At 39.1% G+C, this 14,080-nt stretch overlaps 1 protein-coding gene across 2 annotated transcripts in view; it reads left to right on the top strand.

The window, feature by feature from the left end:
• The first annotated feature begins 241 nt into the window (after positions 1-241).
• The window catches only part of LOC137593080 (netrin receptor UNC5D-like), a 172,087-nt gene continuing 158,248 nt past the window's right edge, over positions 242-14,080 (top strand). For both annotated transcript variants that reach the window (XM_068311674.1, XM_068311673.1), the window contains exon 1: positions 242-411. In XM_068311674.1, coding sequence (XP_068167775.1) covers positions 327-411 — 85 coding nt within the window. In that variant the 5' untranslated portion in view covers positions 242-326. The remainder of the gene's footprint in view (positions 412-14,080) is intronic.

Genomic DNA, 14,080 nt, shown 5'->3' with positions numbered 1-14,080 from the left:
GAGGCTCCGGGATGGTGAAGCCCGGTGAGAGAGGGGCGGGGGGGGGGAGTAAATTCGGAGCGCACGTCGCCCCCCCCCCCCCCCCCCAGACGCGCACACACGCACAGCGAAAGTGAAGTGAAGATGCTTGTTTCCTTTCGACTCACAGTCCAGCCCTTCAGCCGATCGCTCCTCCTGCTTCCTCTCCCTCTCCTACCAGACCTCCAAAGTGCCCCCTTCCCTGGGTTACGGGGCGCATTCGGCTCGGAGTCGACGGGAGGCGACAGAGATCCGGAGCACCGTCACCCTCATCCCGGCTGCGCATCCGCGGAGAGCTGCGCGTCGGGATGGGCGCGCTGACCAGAGGACGGTACCTCGTCCTGACGGGGGTCCTGCTCCTGGTTTCCTGCACGGTGTCGGTGATCTCTAAAGGTAGGAGCCTTTCCTAGTGTGGATGGGGGTGTGTGTGTGGGGGGGTGAGGTGATCAGTGTCGGTGGGATGGTGTTCCACTCATCATTCTTGCGCCATCCTCGTGTTTTTACGCACAGCTTGTCGCGTTTCTGTCACGTCTGTGGAGACTCTTTTATCCACGTGGGGAGGTTTGTGGATGTTCAGCTGTGCGCATTCAAGGTTTGCAGCTCTCCTCCGTGCGCAGCAGAGCCCCTAGTATTGATTCATCAAAACCAGAGCGCAAAACTGTCAAGTTTCCTGACAGTTTATCTTCTTCTTTTTTTTTCAAATCCCTTCAAATCGACCTTATCAATCCGATTTCCCTCCATTCTGGTCGCCTTTTAATTAAATCCATCATGATCCAGTGAGGATGGGAACGCAGACACGCCTGAGCAACAGGCGATGTGAACGCGTCTTCTTTGGGAGTTAACTGTATTTAATTCAGTGCGCCGTGCGTCTTCATTACTAGATCAGCCTTTCCTCTGACATACTGGGTTGGATTTAGTGTTTTGTTCCAGGCTCGGGGGGGTGGGTGGGCGGGTGGGGGGGTGCAGTCATGTTGAAGCACAAAAAATAAGACAATCTGTGTTTTCACTGGTGCACCTAAAACGATATTCTGAAAGGACAGGAGGGCTGGATTTGTTGGCGTGTATTTATTGTGGCTCACAAAGGAATATGAACATGTCGTGCTCATGTTTCAGATAATAACACAAGCTGTGCCAGGTGTGTGTGTGTGTGTGTGTGTGTGGGGGGGGGGGGATCCTGTGGACAATTGTCCCATTCTTTTAAATGGAAAATATCAAGAAAAAATGTTTTTAGAGCTCACAGGAACAGCAGTGTTGGGATCAGACTATTCTCTGTAGAGACTTTTTTTTATTTTTTCCACGGCTGAGATTTTGAAGTTGAAGCTGAAACTGAAGCATTTTAATCAATGTCAGCACACACAACTCCACCAGGATGTGATTGCTGTTCAGTCATCGAGGTAGCGCGTCGTGTTGATCACCTCTCATCAGCCTCTGCTTCCAGACATTATTCTAACGGTTCCGTCACTCAAGAGGTTCCTCAGAGTCTCATTAACACAGGTTATACTTGTGTGTACAGTGAGCCCACGTGTGTCTGATAACCACCGACCCCCCCATCATGGAGCTTCCTGATCTAAAGTCGGTGGATGGAGCAGAAATAGATTGAGGTCAGAGCACCACAGCACAGCTACCAGCTGCATTTAGAGAACATGGATGTGTGTGAGGTTCCATCTTATTGGTGGAGGATTGAGGATGGAGTCTGGATCACATTGATGTGAGGAGATTAAGAGTTAAATACAGCCCTCTCAGTAGGAGAATTCACCACCTGAGGCTTTAAAGACTTATTGTACATACAGCGGTACCTCTACTTACCAAATTAATTGGTTCTGGAAGAAATTACAAAAGTAGAGACGCATTTTCCATGTAAATGCCCTAATCCGTTCCAAGCCCCCCAAAGATTCAGACATAAATGTTTTATAAAGCATAAAAATGCATCAAAACATGTAACAAATACATGTTACAATTAGATTATTACACAATAAATGAGAGTTGTGCATAACGTAAAAAACAAAGAATAAAGAATACAAATGATGGTCATTTACCTTTTAACTGCTGTCCTCATTGTTTTTTGCCCTCTTTGGTTCATGCCCTCTTGCCCCCCCATGAACAACAGACTGAATTCCAGTCCTCCTTCTGAACTTCTCCAACCACCCACGCAACGCCTTAAACTCCTTAAACTTCCTTTAGTTTTAATAACGTGGTGATTGTAGATGCATTACGGCCATATTCTTTGGAGAGATCAACCAAACGCATCCCTTTTTCAGGCTTTTCTATCATCTCTTGCTTTGTTTGTACGGACAAAAAAACTCTTTTCTTGGTCTTTTCTTTTCCTCTTTTCTCCCTCACTTTCTTGGGGTCCATAGTGAATACTCTAAAAGTTAATATATTTACATAAAACTATCAGAACACCTCATGGGTCGAGGGCCGAATGACGAGGACGCTGCATAGACACCGATCTAGCTCCACACAGAGGTCCCTCTGAGCCAATGGGATGCCAGGATGCTAGGTAATAGCCAATGGCAGAGCAACTATAAGAATGTTGCATTCAGGAACCTGTGGGAGCTGGGAGTATCAGCCCATACTGTATTTTTTACCTTTCATAACTCAAAATTTCTTTCATAACTAGAGGCAATATTTTCCTGTTGAGGCGTTTTGTAAGTAGAAAATTCTGTATGTAGAGACATTCGTACGTAGAGGAACCACTGTATATGAAATAAGACATAGAGTATAAACCAACAATCATCATTTGAAGCTGAATTGCTGATTAAAAATAAATCTTAATCCCATCAAACAAACCAAAAAAAGCTTCAATCTTTTCAAATCGACATCAAATTGCCTCCAGCTTCAGCTTCCTTCTTATTCGCTGGTTTTCCCAGCAGTTCAGATAATGGTGTGCTCTCCTTATAGCATGCATAGGGTACGGTGAGCAGTGGGGCTGAAAACACGCCTGTTCAGACCAGGGGGGGTTATTAACATGGCCTGCCTGCTGTGTGGATGGTCACATCATAGATTTCTTGTTCTGTCCAGCGGCGACGGCGACCTGCGGTCAGAGCATCGCCACAGACGTGAAGGTGAAACGCCAGATTCGCTCTGCAGAGCCTTGAAGCTGCGCAGATGTCTGTTTGCCCTTATTAGATTGGACAGTTGAAGATTTGACAGCAAATATGGGGGGAAAGAGTGATGGGGGAAAGGACAACAGGTGGGATTGGAGCCCAAAGCCGCCTCCTCCACACTAGCTTCCTATTCTATTAAGTAACAAATGGAGAAGGCTGAGAAGTACTTCTACAAGGCTGGAACGTTTTTTCGAGTTGATTTCCATTGATGGGAAGCAGGTGTCATGTTTGTTTGTGCAAATATGAAAATGTTGCCAGAAATGCTGAGGCCAATTGTTCAGGAAAAAAAAAAAATACAGAACCGATTCCAGCACGTTGTGGACAAAAAAAAGGAGCTGGATCCCTAATTACAGGCCAGCGAGGTTTAAAAGCAGAATGAAATGAATAAAACATCCTCTCCATCAGCACAGGTTCCACATAACATATCTAAAACCTGAAGGAAGTTAAAGGATACTCAACATATGTATTATTTCACAGCCATAAACGTGCCATGCATTTAAAATGAATGGTTAGAATAAGAATAAGCAGCTAGTTAGAGGATCCTAACCTTAAATCTCAACACTGGATCTTCCATTTGAATTTGGAATCTTCATATATACAGAAAATTAAAATATTCATTTGAATATTTGAATTTTTTTTTTTTTCAAATTTCAATTCAAGTTCACACAGATTTTAAGACACATGCTCTTTTGTTCTTACTTCAACTAAAAAAAAAAAAAGATAAGAAAAGGTTTAATAAACAACGACTTATATTAACATACACTAGTATGTATCCTAAAATATTTTTAACAACAGCTGAAACCTACCTGTGTCCGGTCACCTTGGTTTAGCCTCTCAGGCTAACCTCGTGATTTCATTGTGCGTTTCATTATATAATAATAATAATAAAGCTGCTTCCTATTGATTTTAAAGAAAGGTAACGTTTCACAACCAAAGATGGTGTGACTTCTGAAAGCCCATTAATGGTCTTGTAAAAAAAAAAAAAAAAAAGCGATGGTTGGAAGATCCTTGAGGCCATTAGGGAACGCCAGGAGTCGTCCATGTGGATTTTCTCTCCTTCATCGTTTCCATGCACCCTTTCATGAATCCTAGTTATGATGCCTTCATCCATTTCTCATGTTTTACATCTCGGCTATATCTGTATTCCCTCTGATAACGTCCCAGGTTACATACAAATTGAATGCAACAGACATACGTAAGACTCCATTGGTTGCCTCCTGTAACGTAGATTATTAATGGGTCGTATCGCAGCAGCGTTGACATCTGTTGTGACATCTTATATTTGTAGAATAATGCAGCATAAATAATGGATTAGGATGGAGAAATGCTAACATTTACCACGCCTTAATGCATGGGAGCTGATCTCTTTTGTTTGAAGGGTAAACAACCAACAAAATGGAATCAAATGAAATGAAATGAACTTGTTTTTGTTCACAAAATATCACAAGGTCACATGCATTTCAGCATTTCTTTTTGCATTGTTTGAAAGCAGCACAAACATTCTAGTTACGCTGATTTTTTGTTTAATGTATAATCATTCAGTGTTTATTCTCTGTAAGCCACAGCTTAAAACAACCAGACTGCTTCCGGTGGACCAACATCTAAACCCTAGTAAGACACACGCTTTATAACCTCGTCAGAAACTTCACACATGACGAGTTCAGTGAACAGTGAAGCCACGGAGAGAAGGAGGTGTGCGTTACTTGCTCTATTTGAAGGAGAAGGCTGCTCTCCTGGTTTTTTTTTCCAAGGTGGTGAAGTGGTCAAAAAGAAGACGAGCCTCAAAAATAGCAACTAAAGTTCAGCTCTTCCAGCTGACAACTGGTTTGCTTCGCCTCATCAGAAGTGGTTTTCTACTAAAAGTTGAGTTTTGGCTTTGGATTTATTTTTTTGTGTTGCTCAGGAGGTAAATTTAGGAGTATTCTTATATACAAACATGAGACGTGTGGATGCTAGTAGCATAGCAGCTACACTGAAGACTTCCCCAAAAATAAAGGCAGAGAAACTTCTTGGCAGAAAAGGCTGAAGTCCCAGTGTTTCCAGACACTTGTAACACGGATCATGATTTGTTTTGTTTTTTGTTTTATGGTTAGAAGTTCGCTGAACTCAAGTTTTATTATGGGCACCAGAAAAGTTTTAGGTAGAATTTTCACCTCATTTAAATTGGAAAAAGGTTGAGTATATCAGATTCACTGCATTTTCTTTTTTGAGAGAAATGTTCCTTTAAGAAAATGAGGTTTAGGTAATTTAGTTGTATTTTCTCAAGCCTCAAGTGGAATAGCCTGAACATGAATCCAAAACCCAAATATAGATCCTGTCATCCCCAAGAAGCAGAAAAATAAGTGTTTGGAAGTTTTTTGAGTAAAATTATCACTAAAAAAATATTATTATATTATTATTATTATTATTATTATTATTATTATTATTATTATTATTATTATTATTATTATTATTAAAATTAATTAAAATCAAAATTTAAAATAAATGAAAATTTAAATTTAGAATTTAATTTAATTTTAGAATTAAATGAAAATGAAAATTAATTAAAATTGTTGTTATTATAATAATTAAAATTATTATTGTTGTTGTTGTTGTTGTTGTTGTTGTTGTTATATTTTAATCCACCGAAAGAGTGATACATGTGGAATTTATTGTAGCTCTAGTTGGATTAATATCTCAGTGTCCCACCATTGTTTTCACTGCAGGAATCAAAGTGCCATTTCATGTCATTTCTGGCTTCATACAGGAAACAGTAACACCTTCTGCTTTGACATTTCTGTGCATACTAGTTGTAGAGGTTCAAACTTACCATCAGGTGCCACAGAGATTAGTTCAACACAAGGTTAACGTCTTGCAGGAAGAACAAAGATGTCGTTCTGCGGTGGGATCCGGCTGCACCAGCTTTTACTCATCAAGATTTTTGAGGATCAACAGTGATGTTCACAGTCCCTGTTGGCTGGACTGAGCCCAAAGTAAAGGTCTAGGAAGGAGCCTTTGTCCTGCGCGACATGGGCTACAAGTAAACATAGATGTCCCAGAGGGAAACCTTAAAAGGCTTTCAGTCATGTTGCACAATGCAGGTCATGAAACACAAATCTTTCCATCTTCCTGAGCAGTGATATTAGACTGACTTCTGCGTATATAATCCTGCATTTATCTTTTAATGAATCCTCCGTGCAGATGTAGAAACGCTGTGAATGCACTGATTTGTAATAATGTGGATCCTGATTAAGATTTTGCTCAAATTTATTTGACACATATTCAAGATTCAGGAACCGGTGGTTAAGTTTTGTGGTAGAGTAAGGAAAATTAATGAGAGGGGAAATGGCTGTTTAATAATCAGCTCATCTGTAGATACTTCACTTTGCTCTACTTTAAGATTCGTCGATCATAAATATCTCATTACAAGAATATTCTATGAGGATGAAGATGTGGAGGTGTTGTTTTCTACAGATTCCCGAGAAAAGAAAAAAAAAGCATCTTAAGAATGTGGTTTGGATATATTTATCTCCAAAATTGCATTGTTAGTTATTTTGAAAGAAAATACCACATTCTTAAATGGAAGAAAGGTGCTATGATTTCAGGTAATTTCATTCCATCACCTTTTGGCATTAGATGTTTTGTTCAGATCTTTAACTCTGTTTTCTTAATTTGCTGATGATCCTTTTCTGTTCTTATTCTTTAGGCAGGGAACAAAAAAATAGATAAAATAGATACAGTAGAATAATAAGAATGTACAAGACTGTCACTACTTTCATTTTCTACAAGAAATCTCAAGGTTTTTTATTTCTTTTCATGTGTACAGAGCTTTCATGAAAGCAGACAAAGGTCATATCTGTTATTTTCCCTCTGAGGAAGTAAAGGAGGCTCTTATATTCTCCCTGCCAATACCAGAATGAATCATCATCATAGCCAGGCTGCTGTAGGTGACAATGTGTGCAGCTCAGTGCCCAGATTTACATTTAAATGAAACCAAATGGCTGTACAGTGATATACGGTAATGATGATGGGAATAAACGCAATGTCCTCTTTCGTATTGGACCAGCTTCGTCTTGGGATTTCAGTCATTTGGGGACTTTGCAGGTACGGCTGATGAGTTATGTCTTTTCTATGTCGAGACTATTACCTTCATATTTCAATGAGTGGATTCATCAGCCCGCTGCTTATGAGGCTAATGCAGACAGCTCATTGTGTTCTATGTACTCGAGAGACATTTAGACATTTTCCCAGTCACTGTTCTGTAAGTGACGTATTCTTGCTTTATGAAGCTCTGGTGCATTCAGGGTCCATACGTCTTTTAACCAAGTTTCTGGAGGCAACGTCCTCAAAGGAAGTTGTCCTCCACCTGGGCTGGTAAAAAAAAAAAAAATGTCACAATACATGGATGAGATAAATGTTGTACAGGAATATTTATTTGATCGATTTGAAACACAATAAATCTCCATGAATCATTTTATTTCATTACTAATAAAGAAATGTCTGATGTGACGAACTTTACGGGGAGAATAATCACCAGACATCTCTATGAGTTAGTTTACTAGTTGTTAGGTGTTTGTTAGCCATGACTACACATAGTGTTGTGTAGCGTTATATTGTTATGCAGATGACTATATGCTCTATGTGACTATGTGCTCTTAATTTCCCTTTGGGGATTACTAAAGTATATTAAATTCAAATTAAAAATTGAAATTAAATTATATATAATTTTTTTTTAAATTGTTAAGGCAACATTAATTAAAATTATTAATAATGTTGCCTCACTGGAAGAAGTCTCTGGGTTCATACATTGACAGTAGGTTTGAGTGTGTGTTTGAATAGTTTTTTTGTATCCCCATGATGAGCTGGCGTCTTGTCCGGGGTGTACCCTGCCTCTTGCCCATAGGCGCCAGCAGACCCGTGACCCATAAGGCGGATATGCGGCTATAGATGAGGCGATTTTAGATGGACGTTTTATATATAATATGTTTTTGGTAACGTGAAAATTCAGCCGTCTATTAAACTCATAAAAAAACATTTAAAATAAAAAGCCACAGAAGGTTAGAGCTGAAGTGATTATTGGAATGAACGGTGGGGGACAGAGCCTCAAATAGGTAAACAACATTTATGATTTTTACTGCTCAAATATGAGCTATCATTGCCTTTTTGCTCGAGTACCCCATTTCTGTCGTCTGTTGTTTGGACAAAGCCAGGCATTTAGAGAAATGAACATGAAAGTTCTGTCCATCAGTGGACCAAAAAAATAAAAACCAAAATGACATCCTCTGCCTACTCTCTTGCTTTCGGCTACATCTCATAGTGTCCCAAATAGCTGACATGTGATTAGACTGAGGGAAAATAAGGAAAAATACAGTGATTAAAATTTGAAGAAGTCAACATGCATTCTCTCCATGCTTACAGAGTGAACGAACACGACTCTCAGTAGAGTATATACCTGTGCCAAGGCTCTCAATCCTTCACATGTCAGCATAAAACAAAGTAACCTCATGTAAAATACAACAGAAAATATTGGTTTTTCTTTGCAGTTGGTTAAATTAAGGTTAAACTTCACTAAATCAACTCCACATTCTTCTCTCATGTACAGTGGTACCTCTACTTACGATTGTCTCCACATACGAAATTTTCTACTTACGAAACACCTCAAATGGAAAATATTGCCTCTAGTTACGAAAGAACTTTCGAGTTACGAAAGGTAAAAATACAGTATGGGCTGATACTCGCAGCTCCCACAGGTTCCTGAAAGCAACATTCCTGTAACTGCTCTGCCATTGGCTATTACCATCCTGGCATCCCATTGGCTGAGAGGGACCTCTGTGTGCAGCTAAATACTGTAGGTGTCTATGCAGCGTCCTCGTCATTCGGTCCTCGACCCGTGAGGTGTTCTGATAGTTTAACGTAAATATATTAACTTTTAGAGTATTCACTATAGACCCCAAAAAAGTGACGGAGAAAAGAGGTAAATAAAAGACGAAGAAAATAGTTTTTTTGTCCGTACAAACAAAGCAAGAGATCATAGAAAAGCATGAAAACGCGATGCGTTTGGTTGATCTCTCCAAAGAATATGGCCGTAATGCATCTACAATCACCACGTTATTAAAACAAAAGGAAGTTTAAGGAGTTTAAGGCGTCGCGTGGGTGGTTGGAGAAGTTCAGAAGGAGGACTGGAATTCACTCTGTTGTTCATGGTGGGGCAAGAGGGCATGAATCAGATTTGATTTTCCCTTTTCTGTCCCCTGCCTTAGCTTCTCACAAGTTCTTAGTGGTATATTATTATTATTATTATTATTATTAATAATAATAATAATAATAATAATAATAATAATAATAATAATAATAATAATAATAATAATAATAATAATAATAATAATAATAATAATAATAATAATATTATTATTATTATTATTAATAATAATAATAATAATAATAATAATAATAATAATAATAATAATAATAATAATAATAATAATATTTTATTATTATTAGGTGATAACCTCAAACCATGCGTGTGTGCTCCTACACTCTCATCTCTTCACATACGTCAATCGCAATTATTACGTTTCATGAGAATCAGACTGCAATCTTTGCATTTACCCAGAATTCCTTTGAAAACACCAAAGTCATGACGGCCCAATCTGTCCTGGATGAACTTCTCCTTTACCTAATCTGAGGGGGGCGCCAGTCAGGACGGGGGCGAGGAGGCCCCACTCCGTCATTCGTGCTAAATCACGTAACAAAGCTGCAGATCCTCTTCATCCGTCTCAGTCAGCTGAGCCACAGCTCAGCTGATTGGAGGCTTCTTTTTTTTTTTTTTTCTTTTTAATAAGAAGCCTTTGTATCAGCTCTGAATGATACACGTGGACACATCATTTTGTGTTATGATTTATTTTTCAGCACCTTGCAAAACAACAACCGCCTGGGGGGGTGAAAAACACTTGGGGAATTAAATGTGGTAGGCGGCGGATTCACTGTATAATGATAAGAAAACATAACCGGAGTAAACTGCCTTTAAAAGAAGAACAAGAGATTAGAGGTTGAGCTTCTGCAAGGAAGTTTAGAGAAAACTTTCACTGACGTCTAATTTATAACTACTTTCAACCAGGTGATATTTACACAAAGCAGCAATAACTCTGTCTTAATTTACTTTCACTGGTATGTCTACATGCATCCAGTGTTATGAAGAATGAGGTGAAGAACAAAAAAGCAACCAGGCAGTGAATGCAAAATATATTATATTGTAAATATCCATGGAATATTCATGCATCATAAATAAAAGATGAAAATCTGGAATAAAAATAACAGTCAAGTAGAAAATGTTCTTTTTCTATCTCTTTATGGGTGATAACTTTCTACAACACACAGATAACAGGGATGTAAAAAAAGTGTGCTGAAATATTCATGGCTATTATTTGAGAATCATTTTAATTTCTGAACATTTTTAAGGTGTCTTCCATGTACTGTAAATGAACACATTTATTGCTGCAGACTGTGATTAATCAACCTTGTGCTGTAGAACAGGCCCTCTGAAGAAACGGAGCGCGGGGTTTTAATGAAAAAGGAGCGCTAACGTGTGGCGTTTTTACTTTAATTTGGCTTTTGTTGCAGAGAACTCGGTGGAACTACAGCGGCACGGTAATATAATCAGAATTTAGAGGTTGCACAGGCTCCATGAACTTGTTAATATATGTGCTTACAGTTAGTGTGCAACAGATGAGCTTTTCATGAGGCTGCTTTATGATAGAATCCTATTTAGCAAGCCTCCACACAGCCATAAGTGTGTGTGTGTGTGTGTGTGTGTGTGTGTGAGAGAGAGAACGTCTGCCTGTATGGTCACACACTAACACACGTCATAATTAGTAAACCCACATAAACTCCTGTGTACATCTTATTTATTCTGCTATTCCTGATAGCATCTGTCTGTGAGCCTCTGTAGAATCGGACTGAGTGAAAGGCGAAGCCTCGTCTCTCATCAAAGTCGAGAGAGAATTCAATATTGTTATCGTGAAAACGTGTCCCGTTGATGTATGGGTCACCGCTCAAATCTGTGTCAGCCGATCTGGAGTAAATAGCCTTTTGAACGAGAGGAGTTTGTTACGTGAGTCTGTCATCGTGCATCCATTGAACCAATAAGAGGGAACCACAGGAGTGGCTTTGATTGTGCATCATGGTGTAGACGGCCTTGTGGTCATTAGTCGTGCTCCTATTGGCTCAGTAGATGTGTTGATCTCTTCACCATACTGAAACAACCGTAAGGCGGTTTCCATGGACACTGTCCTGAGAGGACGATCCCTGTCCACCTGCTTTTACCTGATCTTTCACTTCTCAGGTGTTGTTTTGTCGTGACTTTGCTGTCTTGTGACTTTAATATCAGTATGGGGAGGGTTCATAAATGTTTAAATTACCATAAATAATAAGATAAATAGTTTGTCGCTTGATCGCAGATTTGTTAATTGCGTGCATTCCAAGCAATTTTTTTTTTAAATTTACATATTTTAATCTAAAAACAGAAACTTCGCGGAAAAGTTCAATATTCGAAACAAAACATCGCAACTCAAAACTACAGCAATTTACTTTTACATTACAGTAATCCCTCGTTCTTTGCGTTTAATGTGTTCCAGGAACCACTCGATTCAGGACTCCATGACCAAGATCGCGATCTATTTATCTTACTATTTACGGTAATTTAAATGTTTATGAACCCTCCCGATACTGATATTAAACCATCGTACATCTGTATTACCTTTCCCCACACTCTGATAGACTATTTTAAAGCATTGTGTACGAGTACGAGACTCACAGACTGGTGCGTACTTCCAGATGCCGTCAGCCAATAGAATGGGCGTATGGTATCACGTGACTGCCTCCTAAAAAATTGCGATGAGCTAGAGTCGCAATCATTGATGCACGAACGCTCAAGGGTGCACTGTATTTAATTAATTTAATTTAATCATTAATATATTAATTTATTAATTTTATTTAATATTTAATTCATCTAGATATTAATATTATATATCAATAAAAATATTAAAAAATGTAAAAAAAATTAAATTGAATATCAATAATAATTGAATACTTATTGATGTAAAAACATTAAAAGTGTATTGTTTTTCCATTTATTCAGTTTTCCTGAGCAACCACAGACTTGTACCTCACATACTCATTTGCTGCTCACCTTCTGCATAAACTGTTGGTTTAATTTACAGATCACTGTCCTGCATTCACACAACAGATGCGTCAGCTTAAGACGGTGTTAAGTAGGAAATGATAGCACGATGCTAATCGCTTAACATATCTGTAAATCACCTCGCTGTTGTTAGCATATAGCTCAGTCACACAGCTGGCTTGGAGACTTTAAGAATAGTCGAACATTTTCTGCTGCTCTGCTTTGCATTTTTATGGCTCAAACTGTTAGACCCAAACATTTTCAGGTTTCTGCTATTGAATTATAAAATTAGAGTCAGTATTGAATCAGAAAGCACAAAGTCGAAGTGTGAAGGACAAGAAACCCTGTAGCTGAGAAAGGCAGCGGTACAGTAAACCAGAGGTTTGCTGCCTCCGCTGAGAGGCCAGTGGACCCTCTCCAATCCATAGGTCACAGGTATTTTCTTGGACTCCTGATGTATGGCCTTTAATAGGCCGTCCCCGCTGCTTCTCTGCGGTGTACCCACTTCTCATGGCCTTGGGTCAGCTGTTCCAACACGTCCTCTGTTGATCCATGGTGCAGCAGCGGGCCTGCCGGGACGGGAACGCTGCTTGAAGGACATTCTGTGATGAATGGACCCCCGAGCTCTGGTCTCCGCCCGCCGTGTCCTGTCCTGCCTGGAGGACCTCTTCGGTAGCGCCGGTGGCCACGTGTTAGTCATCGGACCGCGATGTTATGTTAGCGGCTTCCACACAGGAAACGATCACAACTGTGTTAGTATACTTTGACTGTATGGTAATTTCCTTCCTTTGGGGTAATCATTTTAAAGTTCCCCACATGTACAACGTTAAGTCGCATTAACTAAGAGATGAGGCTGTCATAGCAACCATTTATTCCACGAGGGTCCGTGTTTACCCTTGTACAATTTGTAGGACTGAGATAAGACACAATGGAGTTCCCGCTCTGCTGTTAAAGACAAATCAGAACAATCATCCAATTATTTGTGAAGCAGAACATATGTTGTGAAGTGTTAAACCAATTAGTCCAATAATTGATTGGTTGATTGAAAGAAAATTAATCAGGCACGCTTTTGGTCTCATTCCAGCTTTTAAATGTCTAGGAAGAGTTTTAAGGTTTAAACCATAACAGCAGCACAGCAGACATTTTTCCACTCATGTCATGTTTAGTTTTGGAGGCTTAACGTTATAGGATGGCAACTGTTTCATATTTCAATATATTTAATGTAATACAAGGATTTTTATCTTCATCAGGCATGCTGTGACCATAACTGTCTCTGCTTCTCCTCAGCTAACCTTGGAAATTCTGTCAGTTTTTCTCTAAAATGTGTGGAATTTTTATGTCGCTAACCTGATTATCAGTGCATTTTATTTCACTGTTTAAATAAGTGTCAGTAATGTGTGTTTATTTTTATCATCGATCGAAAGTTAAGTAGTTAATAAATCTAGATTAGATTGACTAAAACCTTTATAGACTAAAATATTGAGACTTTTTTTCCAAATGAAAATAAGATTAAAATGTCCAAATGTTCATTAGAATAAAACTAGGAACTAAATATGATTCAAAACTAATGAGGACTTTTGGCACAAGACCAAGTCAATTAAAAGTGACAATATTAACAGAGTTAACAGTATAGCCTCACTATCCTGTATCTTCAACAGTTGGATGGATGGTTGTCATGTCAACTGTCCTGTTGCAGCCTCACCATCCATCAACAACAAGTGTTACCACCATCTTTCTGCTGTTTTCCACGCTGACAGTATCTAATGCGCTTCAAATCTCAGTGTCACAGCTTTGGTTA

Source organism: Antennarius striatus, chromosome 3 (assembly GCF_040054535.1).
Source record: "Antennarius striatus isolate MH-2024 chromosome 3, ASM4005453v1, whole genome shotgun sequence".
Lineage (NCBI taxonomy): Eukaryota > Metazoa > Chordata > Actinopteri > Lophiiformes > Antennariidae > Antennarius > Antennarius striatus.
This window is presented reverse-complemented; position numbering and strand designations above follow the sequence as displayed.